Source organism: Maylandia zebra, linkage group LG22 (assembly GCF_041146795.1).
Source record: "Maylandia zebra isolate NMK-2024a linkage group LG22, Mzebra_GT3a, whole genome shotgun sequence".
NCBI lineage: Eukaryota > Metazoa > Chordata > Actinopteri > Cichliformes > Cichlidae > Maylandia > Maylandia zebra.
Genome location: NC_135187.1, coordinates 5,263,700 through 5,284,361, shown reverse-complemented (window position 1 = coordinate 5,284,361; position 20,662 = coordinate 5,263,700). Strand labels below are relative to the sequence as shown.

Sequence of the window (20,662 nt, the reverse complement as noted above, 5' to 3'; positions counted from 1 at the left end):
CTCACAGGTGTACACACGGGTGCTCACACCCACAAACTACACCCTTTTTGGCTCCTACCTCAAAGCACACTGTGCGCTGTCGATCTTACGTGCTGCACAATAATGTTTAAAATTTAGTATTTACTCTTATACACTCTAAAAAGTAATTCATCAGGCCTTTTACCACCACTTGATTAAATCCATGGCTGCAACATAAAAATTCTAATTTATTGATTAAGATAGACCTTCTAAGTTGCAAACTTTATTTTTTTGGGTTGTGTTGAAATAATAATGTTGGTAATTACATTAAATTAATTTTATATGTAATTTGAAATTAAATCCCAATGTTAGTGGGTTTAAAATAAAATTCAAGTTGTAATTACTTAAAGAAATTGAATAGATAACTTATTCTTTTTCCACTGTAACTTCTGATTTCAAATTCCCTCCCCTACCGACTTAACTAGCCCGGGCAAATTCACACATGTTGGGTTGCATGGTGCAAGCTTTTGTAAAAGACATTTCAAGGTAAGTAACATTTCATTTACAAATAACAGTTCTACCAAAGCAAAGCATTTGTGCTAGTCACCTGTAGTGGATTTGTGTATGATGTGATGCTCATACAGATAAGGAAATACTTTGCACTACCACATGTGGCTAATGCTAGCCATTCTAAACTTTAGCACAGCAGAGGATAAGACTTATAAAGTTTCATTTGACAAAAGTCTTCAGCTAGAGAGTGCAACTGTGGCTAGGAAAAGCGTGGTTAAAGTTTTGCTACACAGTGCAATCTAATTTCGATCTTAGGCTGATTTTGTTTTTCTTTTTACCAAAATTAGAAGCCTTTAAGCTGTGAATAGTTTTGTCAGAGGATGACCTAGAGGCTTCTTTTTCCCCCCTGGCTCACCTATTTTATGTCTTTATAAAATTTGCATGACCTATATGTAATATTACATTGTAAATGATTTTGGTTACTATTGTGATACAGCTTAAAGTAAGTATTGTTCTTGATCTTAAGAGCTGCAGCTATCTTTGTTTCTTTTTGAAAAATCAGGTTGTGTGAAATATTGTTAATGTCATTCCAATAGCATTATTCTGGCATAGGCTATGTGAATCTACTTAACATCAAGACTTTATGTAAGCAGTTAGTATAGTGTGATAATCTAGGGTCATTAGTGCTTTGTTAAGTTGGGACACAAAAAAAAAAAAAAAAAAAAAAAAAAAAAATATCGAATTTCCCAGAGGAACCCACCCGAGGGATTAATAAAGTTCTATCTAATCTAATCTAATCTAATCTAATCTAATCTAATCTAATTTTTTACAAAATGGGCTGGGAGTGAACAATGTGTAAATTCGAAACCTCTGCAGAAACAGGGTTGCTAAAACATTAGAGATTACACCACGGTTATGGTGGGGAAGTCTCCCTTGTCTTCACCACGATTGTTTTGGTTCCCTCAAAACTTGGGGTAGCCTTAGATCATGTCTATCCTCTTTAAATAATGTAATACAGCATTCATTAATGCAGTATAGCTAATAGTCTGCAAGGTTTAATTCTTCTGTTTGTGTGGTCTACAGATAAAGGAGGAGTTCAAGAGAATAACCACTGTAAGCCTTGAATGGCTACACTTGACCATTGCACCCCAAAACTGATGGATGTCATTTTATCAAGGGGAGGAGCTAAAGGAGTGAGAATCAGGCAGATCAAGGACATGCTTCTTGAGGTAGGACAACTATTTAGACTTTGGGTAGCTTTAAAATGCACTTTGTTGGCAGTCACCCATGTAGTTTATACGCATACTTTATTTTTTCTTAAATAGTACAATACAATTGAAACACGCAGAGAAGTAGCCATCTGCTGCCTTATCACTTTCCTTGGAGAGAAGGACGAGGACCTTTTCATGGAGTTTGGTGCAAGTAATTCAACAGTGTGTGTGTGTGTGTGTGTGTGTGTGTGTGTGTGTGTGTGTGTGTGTGTGTGTGTGTGTGTGTGTGTGTGTGTGTGTGTTCCATTGATCATCTGAATTCATTACGATTCAGTAAGTATAAAAGTCTAATCTATAATTCACTAACCTATTTTTTAAAATTTGCTTTACAAGGACACCGAAGAACTTAAGGCAGGTGATGAAAACTGCCATCATCAGTAACCGGTACACCCCTGGATCTAACCATAAGACTGCAACCATTGTGGTGGAGGAAACAAAAATCATGGAGGGCCAGAATTTCCCAAGGTGCTGTGTTTTGCTCATGGGCATAATATATGCTCTCAATCTAAGCTAATGCAAGGATCTGAAATATACTTTTGAAGTTGTTCAGAAGCTGTTCCTTGACCTTGATGGAACCATCATTATGTTAAAGATGTTGACTCTGTTTCAAAAATTGTTAACTGTTTTGAATCCTGTATGTGTAACATTGATCTTAAAGGTGTTTGCTGCATTGTGTAATAGAAAGATGCAAGATCTTGTAAAGTTTAGTAGGCATTGAAAGTTAACATTTACTGAACACTTGCATGGAAGTATTACTGCAACAAAATGTTTTCTAAGTAGATTTTTTACCAATTGAACACATTTGTTTCTGTGGTGTTAAATACATAAAGGCATATTCTATAACTTGGCTGTGATGGTATAAATCTAAATTTCTGGTTTATTTTCACTTTTTAAATACAAAGTGTTGAAATGCCTACTGTTAAAAAATAAAAAAGTTATTTGATAAAAAAAATGTTGAATGAATTCCTTTCTTAAAAGCTATTACAATAAAAAAAATAAGAGAAAGCTAAAATGATGACAATAATGATGAAAATCAGCAACTTAATATTTTAAATAATGAACTTTAAAAAATTGTTTTTGTAATTGCTGTAATTAATTACATAACACTTAAAAATCATTTCAAATAATGTGGAAAAAGTAATTGGAGGAACATAATTTTTATGAGTAAACAACTTAAAAATATGTTTTTAAGCTACCAAATATTACGTAAATGGTAATTAAAATCACCTTTGATTATGGAGGATAATTTAATTCCCGTAACTCAATATAGTTTGTTGGTTCAATCTAATTTCAACATAAGTTATCATAACTCAAAAAGAGTAATGGAAACTGTTGCGTTAATTTTTTTTGTTGAGCTTAAACAATAGTTTTTAGAGTGTAGTCCCATAGATCATCGTGATGTTGTTTATTATGTTGCTCTCGTTTTCTTCTGCTTGTTTTCTTTTTTCATTCTCAACAGGTGAAATTAAAAAAGGAAAACAAAACAAAACACAATAAGATGTAATATTTAGTATCTACTGTTAGCTAGTTTATTGTGATGGTGTTGTTTTTATTATGTTGCTCTTTGTTGTTTATTTTGTCTTCTGGTTTTTTATCTCCATACAGTTGATCCAGGTGTTTTGTTTGTTTTTCTTTTTTTTTCTTCTCCCCTCTATTTTTCTTTCTCTCCCTCTCTTTCTTTCATTCTTTCTCCCTGTCCTCTCCCCCAGTCATGTCTGTCCCGTCTTTAAAAAATGAAAATACAATAAATACATAATTATAATAAAGGTCAATCAAATGGACCAATATGGCAAGGCCATGATGATCCACTTGGTAAAGTAAATCCACTTGTCATCTTTCTTGGCTTTCAGACAACAATTCTGATGGCTAAAGATCCAAACGGGACAGGCAAAAAAAAAAAGGAATACATTCACTGACTGTTCACTGACTGATTTATCAAAGGAGTGGCATAAATGTGTTTCTCTTGAAAATATCTAACCTACATTCTGCAGATGTTATTTACACTAATCATCATACAAGCAAAAGACTGACATACCATTAACGTACCCATAAAACTTTATTTCCTTTCATTTACTGTTGTAATTGGATGTTGACCTTAATCAGTTGTTACTTCGTCGCCTACTGGTTGTAAAAAAAAAACAAAAAAAAAACGCTATACAGCTGTGCAGCTCACCTGCTACTCTTTTTTTTTTTTTTGCCAAGAAAGATCCCAAGTGCCTTTACTTTACCAATTGGATCATCATCATCGTGCTTAACGGGTCCAGGAGCTCTCAATGCAGGGCATGGGACAGGAATCAAATTGTGACACCTCATTCTTGCTGTAGTCTACAAAGAATTGTATAGACCCATCTTTCTTCACTATGAGAAGTATGGGGCTACACCACACACTAGCTATGTCCCAATTCCTAGGCCACATCCTTCAAAGGCCGCATTTGGAGGCCAATAATGTCACAGCCAGGCCATGAAGGCTGTCCCAATTCAAAGGCTGCTCCAAATGGGGCCGACAAATACGTCCTTCATTTCCCTCGATTTATTTAAAATATTATTGTTAGTCTTTTTTCAGGGTTTTATTTGTTCCTGAGTAAATTGGTTTGGCTGAGATTAAAGTTTACACAGCTGAATAAATGTCAAGCTGATTGAACAGAAGTGTGAGATGGTGGAGAATTTACTCCAATGTCCTCTTATATTTTAGTGAGCAAGGAGTAGACGGCTGAGTTTATTAAACTCTACTGAGACAGCTGGGGATGCAAATCTGAAGGCTAGATCGTCCCATTTCACAACCTCGCACTTCCGGCCTTCGGAGGACCCGGCCCCCATAGACCGCGAAAGCCTGGTCCTTCAAAGGATGCGGCCTAGGAATTGGGACATAGCTAATGTGTGACTCTTCTATTACTCCCAGCTTTACAACTTCAGCCAATTTTCTTTGAACCATTTGCCTTTTATGTTTAGGGAACCTGTAGGGCCGTAAACACAAGTTCAAGCATGGGCATGTCTCACAATCTCAATGAGATTGAAGCTGAGCCACAAACCACACCCTGGCAAAGTTTTTTTGCTTGTTTTTAAAATCAGACAAATATACTGCCATTAAAAAATTTTTGCCTGGCTGTTTTCAGCAGGCTGGATTGAAAAGCTCCAGAGTTTATCGAGCGACCTGACATTTCAAGAGGGCTCACTCGACCAGATGTGCATGTGTTATTGATTAATTCATTTGCCTTGCTTAAATGACCTCTGTTTAGAATTTATCATTACTCCCATACTCCCCAAAATGATGATGGTCTTATGTATAGTATGATATTTATGTGTTTGGGTAATAATTACTGTTCATTAACATGCAGAAATGCTTACTTTGCCCCACAAAAATGTCTTTAATTCGTGGCACTTTACAAGCTATAGATATGTTCCATTAATGAACATATTATTTTCCTTTAAAGCTTTTGTTTCTATTTATTTAGCTTTAAACACCTTAAAAATATATCTAACTTTTCCAGGAGGAAAATAAATTCTGGGAGTAACTTCAAAAGAAGTATCTTGAACCTCTGCCTGATGACAAAGAAAAACAGAAAAAGATGGCCAATGAGCTGCGAGAGCTGAGAAACAAAGTAAGTGTTGGAAGATGTGTTATCAAGAATGGGCACCATTTATGTCCTATGATTCCAGGTTGAAAGCGCTGTTACTTGGAGATGATATCCAAATTGATCCAATTGCCTTCATGTTTATTTTGGGATTTGCAGTTTCAGTTGTGATCCAGTTCCTTGCGATGCTATACCACAGGTGACCTCTTACATCAAATCGCAGTGTTTTGATACTCACCAAGAGAATCTAACATTCTTATTTTGTGTTCATTGTGTTCAGGATTCACACTCTCATACATTATGTAGCCATTGTGGACACAGAATCCAAAGCGATAAAGAAACTTGAAAAACAGAAGTCTTACCTGCAAGGCAAAAGGGTATTTGCAACTATATTACATAGACAGATTATTTGTATTCTTTTAACTGTACAGAAATAATTTTTTGTGCTAATGTTTGTTCAATTGCCTTCCAGCATAGCTCCAGCTCTAATGCAGACTCAAGCTACAGCTCCATGGAGGACTTTGAGATTGAGGACAGCGATGTTGAGTCAGAGGTCACCAGAAAGCAGATGTAGTATAAAAATCCGGTGTGCCTTATGGTTAGCATCTCACCCTGCCTTTCGGGTGCTACCGCAGGTGCCTTTGACGTTGCAAAACGTTTAGCTGACATTGTTGTGTTTGTTGGGGAGAAAACAAACATACAGTACAGCACTTCAGATTGACACTGCTAGCGATCAAAGATTTATGGAAGTTTGACATGCTGAATGCATTCTGTACTGTACATGAGATTGATTGACAGTGGTCTACAATCAATCAATCAATCAATCAATCAATCTTTATTTATAAAGCACTTTTCATACAGAGAAAATGTAGCACAAAGTGCTTTACATAGTTAAAAGCAGCCCACCCCACCCTCCAACTCACTCCCCACACTCTCAATACACATATATCCCCCCACCCACACACACATACACACACGCGCACACTTAAAGAGTAAAAATTGGGCTGGGCTTGCATGAGCCAAGTGAGGAAACACTATAACAGGGAGCCGTCTGCACCGGGAGCCGGTCACAGACCGCAGCCTCCAGGCTGGGCACACAGCAGGAGGGAGGCAAAGGAGCCCCCCAGCCAGGCTGAGAGGACCCCAGAGACCCAGCAGCCACGGTCAATAACAGCCCCGGTGCAGAGAGCGCCCTCCGAGGAAACACTGGAGATATGACGCAATACAATATATATAGGGTAAAATGATAAAATAAATAAGAACAGGATACAATATAAATATAAATAGAATAAGAAGATTAAAAAATGAATAAGAATAAAATCAAACAAATATTAGGTAAATCCTAAATTAATAATAGAATAACAGGATAGAATAAATAAGCATAAAATAAATAAACGCTAAGTAAAAGCTAAATTAAAAAGGTGGGTCTTGAGCCTGTTCTTAAAAACATGTACGTTCTCTGCGGCCCTGAGCTCCTCCGGCAGGCTGTTCCACAGACGAGGACCATACCACTGAAACGCTGCCTCTCCGTGAGTATGTGTCCTGACTTTAGGGACAATCAAAAGGCCAGTACCAGAGGACCTCAGGGTCCGCGAGGGTTCGTATGGTAAAAGCAGATCTGAGAGATAGGAAGGCCCAAGACCATTAAGACATTTAAAAACCAATAAAAGAACTTTAAAATCGATCCTGAAACACACGGGGAGCCAGTGCAGCGATTCTAAAACCGGTGTAATGTGGGCCCGCCCTCTGGTCTTCGTCAGCACACGAGCTGCCGAGTTTTGCAAGAGTTGTAAAGTTGAAATATTCTTCTTAGGAAGACCAGAGAGCAGGGCATTACAGTAATCAATGCGACTGGTAATAAAAGCATGCATCAGCATCTCCGTGTTGGCCCGAGAGAGAATAGGGCGGACTCTGGCTATATTTTTTAGATGATAAAATCCAATTTTAGTTACATGTTTAATATGTGGGATAAAACCAAGCTCAGAGTCAGACGATCAGGACGCAGAACACAATGCGCTGTAAAAAAAAGAAAGAAAGAAAAATTGCACACAAAAAAATCCATGAAACAGCGAGGCCGTGAAAAGAGAACTGCGTTATAGCGAGGGACCACTGTATATCATGTTTAGGTGGATACTAGCGAGCTAACTCTTGACTACGACAGTGGTAATACTCCAACAATCCATCAAGCAGTGCGGCTTCGCAGTTTACCAGAGTCGTATTAAAACGTTTTTTGACAGAGTTTTGATTTTCGAGCACCGTGTACAACACAAAATCGGTTCGAGGTCAGTAAGCACAACCAGACTTCAATCATAAGGCACACTGTCAATTTGAGAAAATTAAAGGATTTTAGGTGCGCCTTATAGTCCGAAAAATATGGTACCAACTTGGATCGACTGAGCTCCGTTCGCCACAGTTTCCAGGGTTTTTCCAAGTTATTAAAATCACAATGGATTATTACAATCAGAACAGATTATTACATTTAGAAAGTCATTTCCTTTTTACTATAATGGCAAATATATGTTGCAGTGTTGATCAATGTTTAACAAAATATTTAAATATCTAGAATTTTCATAAATTGTCTTTATTTTGTGTGCATAAAAAATGTATGTATTGGGAACTATACAACAGTTGATGAAAAACTTAGAAAAAAAGATACATCATGTTAAATGTTAACATGTTATAAAACTTTACTTTGACCTTACTCGACAAAGTTTTGTGAAACCTGTGGAACACCTGGACAGAGATAGGAAGGGATGTACCTCCTTATATGTCCTCCACTGGAGATAAATCTCTGCAAAAAGATTAGCAGTATCATCTTGTCAGATGTATACATAGACTCCCTTTTGTAAGACAATGATAGTTGAGATATTTGTTTAAAAGTCCTGTGAGGTTAAATATAATACAATACATTACAATTTATATAGCACAAAAAAACAGAGGTATGCCAAAGTGCTTCACAGAACCAATTAAGATCAATAACAGATACAAATATAAATACACTGACAGGTGGGAGACATAACTAACACCAGGCATTGTAGGCACAAGCCAAAAGGCTGAAGGTTAAATCAGACTTACAAAATGCGGGCTCTAGAAAGCCGGGAATGGTAAATGGTAAATGGCCTGTATTTATATAGCGCTTTACTAGTCCCTAAGGACCCCAAAGCGCTTTACATATCCAGTCATCCACCCATTCACACACACATTCACACACTGGTGATGGCAAGCTACATTGTAGCCACAGCCACCCTGGGGCGCACTGACAGAGGCGAGGCTGCCGGACACTGGCGCCACCGGGCCCTCTGACCACCACCAGTAGGCAACGGGTGAAGTGTCTTGCCCAAGGACCATAAAGGGAAGGCTACACTAAATAAGTTTTTAATTGAAATTTAAAAGATTGAATTGAAATAGACACGCGAATAGCTTCGGGGAGATTATTCCAGAGGGTAGGGTGCAACAGAGGCGAATGTGTGGTCACCTGTGGTCTTAAACCAAGGTCAGGAGCATTTGGCCTGCTGATGTAAGCGCTCTTCCAGTGGTATAAAAGCTGAGGAGATCAGTAAGATAGCTGGGTGCGGTATTATTTATACAGTATACACTCAGGCCAGGCATAAACATATGTAAATAAATGTGCTCTATATTTTTCAAAGCTTCCTGTAACGGTCTGAAAAGTCCATCTGGTATTTTGGTTGAAAAGTTGATTACATAATATGCCATTTTTAATTGAGTGTAACATGGGGTTCTAAAATAAAAAAGGCATTTAAGCTACAGGTAAACACTTTTTTTTTCTTGTTTCTTTTTTTCATTGTAGGTAAGTAGGAGCTTTTATCTTCATAGTAATTTTTTTTTACCACTATAAAATTTTATGAGTTTTATGAAGTTGGGGAAACCTGCTGTCAGCTGAGACTGAAGAAGTTGATGTTGCTAATGATGATGTCATCATTGTCCTTGGTGGACAGAGATGCATTGGAAGACATTACGTTGCTGGAAAAAAGAGAACTGAAAAGAAAATTCAAAATATTAATAACCACGTAACTCCTGATCTGACACTGAGCACAAAATCATAGGATTTCCTCATATGTCATTCTATAGTATCATACTTCCTGACTAACAAACAAACAAACAGATAATTGACTGAAGCCTAACAGAAGAGGTAAATCTGGGAGTGCAAGTCATCTTAATAGATTATTATCTTAGAAATAATTTCAGGCAAGGCCAAATCAGTTTATATAAGCAAAAGTTTTCATGAACTTATTTTGCCAAAACCTATAAGCTAATGCTGGGGTTAGTTAAGTTTAAACAGTGGCAAAGGTCAATGTAATATAACTATGCAAAAAACAAAAAAACCCACACAATTCAGCAACATTAGGCAAATACCATCAGCAAAGTCTAAAACTCCAGAAATGGTACCAGGTGGTGTTTATGGCGAGATTTATTCCTCAGACCTAAACCTTTGAAGATATTTGACTTCTGCTTTGACAACAACTTACCAAGGGTTAACAACGTAATTATTCCAGTTTATCTATAATTAGGTAACTATAGATAAACAAAAGAAAAAAGCAAAAGCAAGAAACATAATATACAATATGTAAAATATGACATAGTGATTGAGGGTGAATTTTCTGGTGTCAATATGAATTTTCCAGGTATTATAAATAAATAAACAACAAACAAATTATCACTGTTCTTAAGACTTGACTTTAAATATAGTGATGGTGAAACAGATTTAGCGAAAGGTAGGAGTTCACACATCTGTTTTGTTGAGCCTTTGTTGATAAATCTTTTAATTTGACCGATTATCATTACTGTAGTCTTCCCACCTTTTATGTTTCACTCTGAAATACTGGTTTTGATCATATAATGGAAGCAAAAAATGATTTCGGCATTTCAATATTATATTAATGGTTATGTATAAGGACATGTATTTTTCTGGGGAAAGGTAAAATTTACTTACATCCACTCCTCTCCGCCTACTCTGTTTTAACCCAGAGCTTTAATCCAAAGAGGGATCAGTTGGCTGAGCCATCTGGCCATCCATATCATCTCTCAGAGCCCTTTTATAAACTCTCATGAGTTTCTGTCTAAACCCCTCCTTGACTTTTAGCCCCATACAGAAATATAACAATGGGTTCACACAGCTGTTAAAATAAGCAATGCTCTTTGTTATAGAGTACCACTTTTTCACCACTTTGTTTTCATTATACACAATGTCTACTAATAGAAGGCACTGGTAAGGTGCCCAGCACAGGAAGAAGGCAATGACCAAACATACTAATATACGAAGGGGCCGAGATTTCCCTGACAGACGAGTGCGTCGGAGGCCCAGGCCAACCAGGATGTAACAGATGAGAATGACCATAAAGGGAAATATGAAGCTGAATATGAATTGCATGGAGTAGAGAGCAACTTTGGTGTTTTTGTTTTCCTTTGGCTTCTCCACCCACACCATTTTACACTTAGTTTGGTTGTTGTTGTCCATGTAGATTTTGCGGAAGGTGAAGTAGGGAATGCTGAAGAGGAGCGCTATAATCCAGACACAGACTGCCACCACCCTCGCTGCGAAGAGGGTGCGTCGACGCTTCATGAGGATGGGCTGACGGACACAAAGCACTCGATCCAGACTGATCACAGCCAGCAGGAAGACAGAGCCGAACATGTTGGTGTGTTTGAACAAACCATGAAACTGGCAGAGAAAGAGACCAAAAGGCCACCGTTCTAACTTCATCTGGATGAGGGAGAAGATTCGTGTGAAACAGAAAATCAGATCTGCTATCGCCAGATTCACCAGCCACACATTGTTGACTGCTTGCTGAAGAGACAGAAGAGACAAAGTAAAATAATATATTATTTACATGACGCAAGTAACCAGACTTTGATATTATTATCCCCCCAGTCATTATCAATTTATCAATAAACAGAGCAGCATGCATTATGCACACATCTAGTGATCATGTGAATAAGTGGATGTAAAATCTGGTGTCAACTAATATTGTTAAATAGCAATTATGTCACTTTGTAAAACTGTGTGTTTTAGCCCAAACTCAGTTCCCAGAGCACATAAACTTAGGTTGCTCTTGCGGATATAAAAGGAACTTCATAGCACAATAAAAACGTACTCTAACTCATGTGTTAGTTTTAGACGTCCATGCAGGGTAATGACATGCAAAACATGTATAAAATCACTTAAATAGAATCTACCTGACAAAGTTAAGTAGCCTAGAAGATGTCAGTCAGCATCACATGCCATTATCAAAAGCAGGGGTGTCCAACTCCAGGCCTCAGGGGCAGGTGTGCTGCAGGTTTTAGATGTGTCCTTGATCCAACACAGCTGATTTAATTGGCTAAATTACCTCCTCAACATGTCTTGAAGTTGTCCAGAGGCCTGGTAAGGAACTAATCATTTGATTCATGTGTGTGGACCCAGGATAATATCTAACAGATGCAGGACACTGGCACTTGAGGCCTGGAGTTGGACACCCCTGATCTAAAGGAACTCAAGAACAGATGGGAAGCAAAGTCACTGAATTCTATCAGCCTGGAATTTGCCTGCTAAGCCAAATAAATGCTTGTGCCAGGATCCTGGCAATTTCAAGCACACTTTTTGTCATTATGGGGTTTTTCGTTTAGAATTTTGACATGAAAAATTACTTTAATCTACTGTGTAATTAGGCTGAAACACGGGGAATTAGGGAACAAGTGAAGGGCTGTAAAAACTTTCCAGATGTATTGTATACTGTACATAAAGAAATGAAGTTTGACTCAAGACTTTTGCACAATACTATTCATAAGTCTTAGTTACTAGCAACCACTTATGTTAATGATGTTGTTTTTTCAAGAACATATGGCCTTATTCTGGGTTTTAACTTAGATGTACTGTACTGTACTTAGTCATGATATTCACAGTGAAGACTTACAGGATTCTTATTACTTGCTTTTTCTTTTTTTAACAGAGTTTTAAAACTTTTTGTACAGCATTTTTTAAGCATAAAAAAAGTTTTCAACTCTATTGAGTGTTTGATAAACTTGTCACTGAGTGTGTTTCCACGAGTATAGTGTTTGACATATTCTTGTTTCTGCATTTACATGTAAGTAGTGTTGTCAGCGTTAATCTCGTTAATACAACGTTAACATCATAACCGCTTTAACGCGGCAAATCCCCGTTAGCGAGTTAACGTGGATCGGCCGGGCGCCAACGCATTAGCGCGTTAATGCGTTAGCGCCCGGGCCGATCCACGTTAACTCGCTAACGGGGATTTGCCGCGTTTTGGCGTTTTCACTGAGACACAGAAGATATTACTGACAAACAAAATTAGATATTTAAAACACTCTATATTCACCTTAAGTTTGATTCCAGCCATCCAGATCACCACAGCGTTTCCTGTGATGCCGAGCACAACAGTCACTGTGTAGAGGACAAAGTTGATGTTTCTAATGATGATGTCATCATTGTCCTTAGTGGACAGAGATGCATTGGAAGACATTACGTTGCTGGAAAAAAGAGAATTGAAAAGAAAATTCAAAATATTAATAACCACGTAACTCCTGATCTGACACTGAGCACAAAATCATAGGATTTCCTCATATGTCATTCTATAGTATCATACTTCCTGACTAACAAACAAACAAACAAACAGATAATTGACTGAAGCCTAACAGAAGAGGTAAATCTGGGAGTGCAAGTCATCTTAATAGATTATTATCTTAGAAATAATTTCAGGCAAGGCCAAATCAGTTTATATAAGCAAAAGTTTTCATGAACTTATTTTGCCAAAATCTGTAAGCTAATGCTCCTAATCTCAAGGGATACATTAGCCTGGTGATACTGTTATAATAAGATACTTTTTATTCCTGAACTCTGGAAGAGTAGCTGTGCATGATAACGCAGACCTGTATCTACAGATCTGAGCCGTGTGGGATACCGGAGCACAACACAAAAAAGAAAAAGAAAAAAAGGAAAGTAAAAATGCCCACACTCCCTGCTGCCAAGGAAAAACGAACGCTGCCACAGGATTACGGTTTACAACAAGCAGGTTTTTATTAAACTCAAAAGGTAGCAAGTGTCAGGGTGGGCATAGCAAAAACAACAAACAAAACACTCTAGAAATGAAACAGAACTGCCTTACCTATAATGAGAATCCCCAAATGTACTAAAAGAAAACGACTTCCTACCCCTACAGCTACCAGATCAACAACAACAAAAAGGTCTATTTAAGCTATTTACAATATATACAACGCAGCCAAGCTCTTCTCAGCCTAGAAACACGTTCACACAGCACACCGGAAGGCCCAGGGCTAAATGCACAGCTCATTGGAAGCAGGAACTAGGACAGGTCTGGACAGGTCCTCATTCATAGCCAGCCTGACTCAGTCTTCCACCAGCCTCCACCTGGAACTTACATGTTTATCTATTTTTATTTTTACATTTAACTACTGTTGTGCATGGTTGAATTATATTTTAAGGCATCTGAGGAATAGCTAAGTTTAAACAGTGGCAAAGGTCAATGGAATATAACTATGCAAAAAACAAAAAAACCCCACACAATTCAACAACATTAGGCAAATACCATCAGCAAAGTCTAAAACTCCAGAAATGGTACCAGGTGGTGTTTATGGCGAGATTTATTCCTCAGACCTAAACCTTTGAAGATATTTGACTTCTGCTTTGACAACAACTTACCAAGGGTTAACAACGTAAGTATTCCAGTTTATATATCTATAATTAGGTAAACAGTAGTCTAGTCACTGCTATGGAGATTATATTTGGTTAAAAAAGTGTTAAAAAGGTTACGTCATTGGCCTGATCCATTAAATCTAAAAATCAATTCAGAACTTTAGAAATCCACATGAAGATGCTCCTCCGATTGGTAGCACCGCCCATTATTGTTGTTATTGTTTAACATAAACTATAGGATGTAACCATTAAAACCCGTTACAAGAGATTAAAATTATACTTCTCATGTTAAGCAAATAATGTTCCAACCATGCCCTATCATTAGTCGTGCAAAAAGAATCTATAGTGCAAATGAAAAGAAGACAACAACAACTCCTCAAAGGAAAAAGCTGTTCTGCACAAAGGTGGTTTCTTCAGTTTAGAGAAGCAAAGCTGCTGCAGTGAAAGGGGAAATAAACATGGCATGACAGTGACCATAGAATGTTCTTCAACCACATATAGAAACAAAGGAAGAAAAAAAAGTTTGCATCCATGTCTGTCCACAGACAAAAGCAAATATAATTTAAACTGAAGACTTTGAAGGAATTTAGTATCTGTGTCACAAAAGGTCACAACTGCTCTTTCTGTTCTTAAGAAATTTGGGTTTTTGCAGAACATTTTGACGTCACAGTAAAGTTGACATCTGTCTTGAAGTTTATAAAATGTTACCATTCCAATTTCATAAATTGGCTGTGTGCAGGTGGAACACTGGATTTCGACCTAAAATGCAGCTATATTCGCTGAATGGGAAAAAAGGTGGTACAAAACTAAACTGGAAAATTAATAACTAATAATGCGAAAAGACACATCAGGAAACACAGCCAAGAGGGAGGACGCGACACAGAACTGAGGGAGACCCGGACATAAATACACTCAAGGAAACGAGGGATGTGGGAGCACACGGGGAACCCAGCTGACACAGATAATGGTAACAAGACAGAGCAGGAGCAAACACAACGTGACGTACACTGACGGGAGACTATCAAAGTAAAACAGGGAGACAGAGACGCAGACACGAGGGGGAGAGAGAACACGGGGAGAGCACAGACCTGACGGGCTGGGGAAACACAAGGAGGGGAAACAAGGCATAAGAACTCACAATAAAATAAACAGACACACAGAGGGAGACAGAGGGCAAAGATGAAAGGGGGAATCTAATAAACTAAACTAAATAGAACAACCTAGGAACCATACAGAATAAAAAAAAAACTGAGAACGCTGGGTCAAGATGATCTAGGACCATAACGATTCCATCATTTTCTCATTTTAATTTCTGTGAAAGAGTATGATAATTCTCATTTCACCTTTGAGGTGACTTAGTTCACTTATTGCCTTCCTGACATCAAACCAATTTGAACCTAAATTGAAGGCACACTAACACAAAAGCACAATCCCTTTGGTGTATCAGTCATCAGTTGTTATTGAACATGACAAGGGGTAAAATGCCTGAAAATCATCTGGTGAAGCATTTTGGGTGCAGTTCTAGCAACATCTAGCTGCACTACAGAAGAGAAGGGAGCCTAATAGGCAGACATTTTCTAATGCAACATTTCCATTAGCAAAACAAAAATCAACAAAGAGACAAAATGTGTCACAAAGCATGCAATTAAAACCTAATTACAGATACACAGGAGGCAGATGGAGAGAACAAAAGGTGAGCCATTTATTCACACTGATGTACAAAACGTCAAAATCAGGCAAAGGCACACAGACATACACAACCTGAAACACATAAGGGAAGTTACTGCTTTCTTCAGCATTACATTTATTTGTACTAAATTGCATGCCACAAGTATTAGTAAATCACCCATGCATAATACATTCAGCTTTGATCCTTGTCAAAGGGAAACTCTTGCAAACACATATGCCATGATGCAAGAATTAAAGGTACTTCAGGTATCTGTATGCCATAAAAAGAAAAAAACCCCATCAAACTCTTTTCTTCCTGGGCACTAGGGGAACAATCAGGAAATTTCAGTATGTGTTCGAAAAAAGGAAAATGTTGCAGTGGTATAGTGATACAGCTTTTCAGGAGTGGAGATATGAGTATTACTTTCATTTTTAATGCACTAAAGGATAAAAATGCAATGGTAAAGTGCAAACAGCATCCAGTACAGAAACAACCACATTATACTGCTAACACAACCTCAGCTCTTTGCAAGGATCTTTACATACAGCATACTAACGCAAAGCTAGCCAAGAACCAAGAGTGATGATAACACAGTGATGAGCAGTCAGGCTGCAGCCTCCGTGTAGGTTCTTGTTTTTAAAGTGTGAAAATTGTGAAAATCACTTTTAAGTGTCTTTAGGCCAGCTGTCATCTTTACTTTGTGTTGTCTGCTTTGTGCTCATATGTAAACACTAAAAGAAAGATCCTATTTGTGTCCTCATTAGTATAAGTATTTGTGTTGGTGTGCGTGACTGTAGCTTCATGTTCATATTGTTAACTTATGAGACAGTGTTTTTCATGTCATTTTATTGAGTAATGAGAACGTAATGTAATTAATTATTTTCTCTGGTGAGTAATTAAGTAACATACTGGAACATACAAACTTACTTTTAAGAAGATTAATGCAGTACATTACATTACATTGCCATTTATTACTGAAAACATAATCAAGGTCATTAAAAAGGAGGTAGGAAAAGGAGATAGGAGGGACTTTAGGAAAGCACCCTTCATTGTGAAACTAGCTGGAGCTCATTTGCATTTAAAGGTGCAGACAATAAAAGAATGAATTTGAAACAGAGAAAAAACTATACAGACACGTTGGAATTAAACTGTGTGATCCTCTGAGAAAAGACACATTCTGAACCTCCATTAATATGGTAAAAGTAGTTTAAAATGGCCTTATTTAAGTTGGTGTTTAAGTGTTGGACACAGTCACCACAAAGAAATGACTCCGCATTAACTGCGCTCTTCTTTCATTATACAGTCAAATTATATAAAGAAAGAAATTGAACATTTTTGATACTTACTATTTGTATCTCTGCTTAATATTTTCTATACTGGGCATAGTTCACGTACATTAGACTGAAATACTGTTTTGTACCACAATTGTGCAAGTGATGCCACACAGTCATCCCCTTTCCCTCAAATACGTGCATGTTGTACAAGATAACGATAATATCCAAAAAGCAAATTTATAAAAACCATAGTAATACGCGTCTCTTGTTAAAGTCACAGTATTTACGATGAAATGTATTAATGAAATTTTCAAAAACATCAAAATTCTTTTGTAGCATCTAATGCATGATCAGATCTTTTTTTGTTAGGTTTTTTTTTTAGCCTAACTTAGTTGTGCATTTTATCAACACAATCTCTGTAATATGACTTCAGTGAACACTACCAAACTCTATAACCAGCTTATACACTTACATCAATAAGAAAAACTTATGAGGAAAAATCAGTGAGAATCATGCTACCAATATTACATTGAGTATTATGTAAAATTATTGTTAAACAGATCAGCAATCCTGAAAGACACAAACTGTGTAAAATGTACACAACTGTAACTCTTTTAGTCATAAGTGGGAGATATTAAGTAACAATCTTATTTGAGGAACCAAAACTACAAAAAAGTTCAGATTTCTTACTTGCAGAGTTTGAACGCAGCTGATGAGGACTGCTTTAGTCTTAGTAGTCAGAGGCAGAAGTGAAAATGTATCTACTGATGTTTATCTTCGTTACTGTTACATTTGATTATTTAGTTTGTGTCATGTCTGTCTATCTCTCAATCACACACACACACACACACACACACACACACACGCACACACACACTCACAGACTTCCTGTCTTTCTTCATGCCATGTGTCTGGCTTTGTCTTTTCTGCATATAGTTGTTGCTCTTTTTCTCACACAGTCACACTAATGTTGCCTCGCTGTTTGTCAAACACCCACATACAGATAAATATAGACAGAAGATGAAAATGTTAATCATACTTCAGACTGGTTGCTTTTCTCCTCAGGCTTGTCTGCCAATCAGATTCATCATGAAGGAGCATTATGTCCCAAGCAGAAGCCTCATGTGAAGTGGTACATGTTCGAGCAGTCTCACCACTTTTCGGCTTTTGCTGATTTCCACCAAAAAAAACTGAGTAGCTCAAATTTTGAGTAGAACTGATGTAGAGTGCACTGCAATGTCTTTTTCTGCCATAAACGGGTCATTTGTGGCTCATAATGGGCATCTACTGCCCTTGGGTTGTCCTCGGCTCAAAGATGGTCCCTATGTGAATGGCAAACAAGTATATGGGAATCCCGAGTATTCAACACAAATGTAACAATACTTCAGTGGTGGTTAAAAGTATGTTGCTGAGAAGAAGGGTTTTAGTAAATGACCACAAGAGGGCGAAAACAATCTCTAACTAAATGAAAACATTTAATAAAATCAGCAAGCTTTTCTCAGACCTTGATAGGCAACTGTTCAGCGTTACCCAGAGTAATGCTGGCATATTTTTAACCTGTTCCTTTAGCTCCCTCTACTGAACAACACATGAAACCCAGATTAGTTGTTTTATGCCCCTGATGCCTACTGTTTCTGATTTGAAACGCATTTTTTTTGTGAGTTTTTGAGACTTTTTCATCATCAGTGTAACCCCCCCCCCCCCCCCCCCCCCCCCCAAGAGAAAAACAAAACAAAACAAAAGAACTAAATTAGTGCACATTACATTTGAAAGCAATTAAAAAAAATGATGCAGCAAAAACAAAATTAACATGAAATATGGACATTAAAATTTAGTAAACTTTTCAAACACATGGTTCAATAAACGCTCTCTCTCTCTTTTTTTCAAAAAGAATTTTGTGGCAATTATTTCATAGTTCAGACTTTAAGGGGCTAAATTTCTTCAGTTCAGTTTAATTCAATTTGAATCAAATCACCATCAATTCAATCACCACCAAATCACAACAACGGTTGCCTCAAGGGGCTGTATATTGTAAGGTAGACCCTACAATAGTACAACTGTGAAAACCCCCAACAATCAAGTGACCCCCTGATTTCTAGAATCGATTCGATTCCGATTCACAAGGTCCTGCTTGATTCGATTTGAATCGCAGAAATTTTGCCTCAGACAGTCAGAAATATTACAATTCTGATCATTTATCAGCATATATCCATATTTTTATATCTATAAAAAGAAAGCTGACACTTGTGAGACTTCATCAGAGGTGTAAGCATCACAGCAGATGCCTTTGTGTCAAAGTAACTGAGCATAAAACACAGAAAAACATGAAGGAGATTTTTCCTGGCCTGGATTTTTACAACATTTAAAAATTTAAAATATTCTGCAGTAGAACAAAACCTGAAGAAAACCATGAATCAACATATAAACATTACCTGATGCTGAAGCAGAGAAAAGTTACAGAGGTTTAATTAGAGTGACAACTAAGCATTTTGCAATTTGTCATGATTTAAAAAGTTTAAATTTCTTCAGTATTGAACAACAGAAATGAGAATTTGTTGTCGGAAGTCAGTTAAATTTAAAAAGTCACTTAATAAAGAAAAAAAAAAAAAACCAGCGGCAGACAGCGCTGTACATAATGGTAGACTGGTGGGGAAGTGTTGAGTGCTTGACTTCTTCCTTCCAGTGGCGCTGTCACTTGAACTGTGTCCCAAAACATAGGCTGCATCCTTCGGAGGACCCGGCCTTCGCGGTCTATGTGGACCGGGTCCTCCAAAGACCGAAAAGGCCGGAGATTCGAGGCTGTGAAATGGGACGGTCTAGCCTTCAGATTTGCGTCACCGCTGTGTTGGTGGAGTTTAATAAACTCAGCCATCTGCTCCTCGCTATCTAAAATATAACAGGACACTGCCGTAAATGTTTGGTATCATTCTTTTCAGCACAACCTCACATCTGAATTTACAGTTATGTTGTCATATTGAGATACTGTCTTAACACAACTGATCTAAAATCAGACAAAAAACATAAAATCCAAGTAGTTATATTTTTTACTGTAACAACCACAAACATATTTATTGAATCATATTTCATAACTTTAAATGCAAATATAAATTGTCAATTTTAAAATCATATGCACAAGTTTTAAGATAAGATAAGATAAGATAAGATAAGATAACCTTTATTAGTCCCACACGTGGGAAATTTGTTTTGTCACAGCAGGAAGTGGACAGTGCAAACAACAAAGTTATTTTACCCATTTTTTAATAACCATTTCAAACTATTAACATGGCAATCAGGTGTTCTGCATTCAATAAGATGCCACACAAATTATTTGTGCCACTCCAAAAATAATTTCTGTCCACTATAAAGGAGAACATCACAGCCTGATACCTGCACGTCTGACAGCAGCAGGTGTGTCACTCCTCCTGTTTTCTTCAAGCACCTTAAAGAAGTCCAGATGCTTTTGCTTTTCAACCTCCTTTGACTACGATGACCTAGATGACTGAGAACCTTCACAGACATACTCCTCCTGTTTTCATTCAGCAGTCACCTCATTGTTCTGGCACACAACACAAAACTATCCACAACACTACACACTAACTACACAAAATAACACATTAACTACACACCCCAAACACGCTAAACGTCACAAATCTCTCACATCTCAAAACTCTCTCTCTTTTTCTGCTCTCTCTCTCTCTCTCTCTCTCTCTCTCCCCATCACTCCTAAAACGTCCACCTCT

General features: G+C 37.5%; 1 protein-coding gene and 1 long non-coding RNA gene across 2 annotated transcripts; one reads left to right on the top strand and one right to left on the bottom strand.

Moving 5' to 3' along the window:
* Nucleotides 1–1,356: 1,356 nt before the first annotated feature.
* LOC143414594 (uncharacterized) lies at nucleotides 1,357–2,795 on the top strand. The gene is made up of 3 exons (XR_013095236.1): nucleotides 1,357–1,697; nucleotides 1,794–1,890; nucleotides 2,073–2,795. It is a non-coding gene; the product is annotated as an uncharacterized LOC143414594 (long non-coding RNA).
* Nucleotides 2,796–9,722: 6,927 nt separating this feature from the next.
* LOC101482205 (formyl peptide receptor 2) lies at nucleotides 9,723–13,596 on the bottom strand. Its single transcript, XM_012924271.3, has 3 exons — nucleotides 13,432–13,596; nucleotides 12,646–12,796; nucleotides 9,723–11,117 (listed from the first exon to the last, which is right to left on the bottom strand). The coding sequence occupies exons 2-3, from the start codon at nucleotides 12,787–12,789 to the stop codon at nucleotides 10,302–10,304; spliced, it is 960 nt and encodes a 319-aa protein (XP_012779725.1). The 5' UTR covers nucleotides 12,790–12,796; nucleotides 13,432–13,596; the 3' UTR covers nucleotides 9,723–10,301.
* Nucleotides 13,597–20,662: the final 7,066 nt, after the last annotated feature.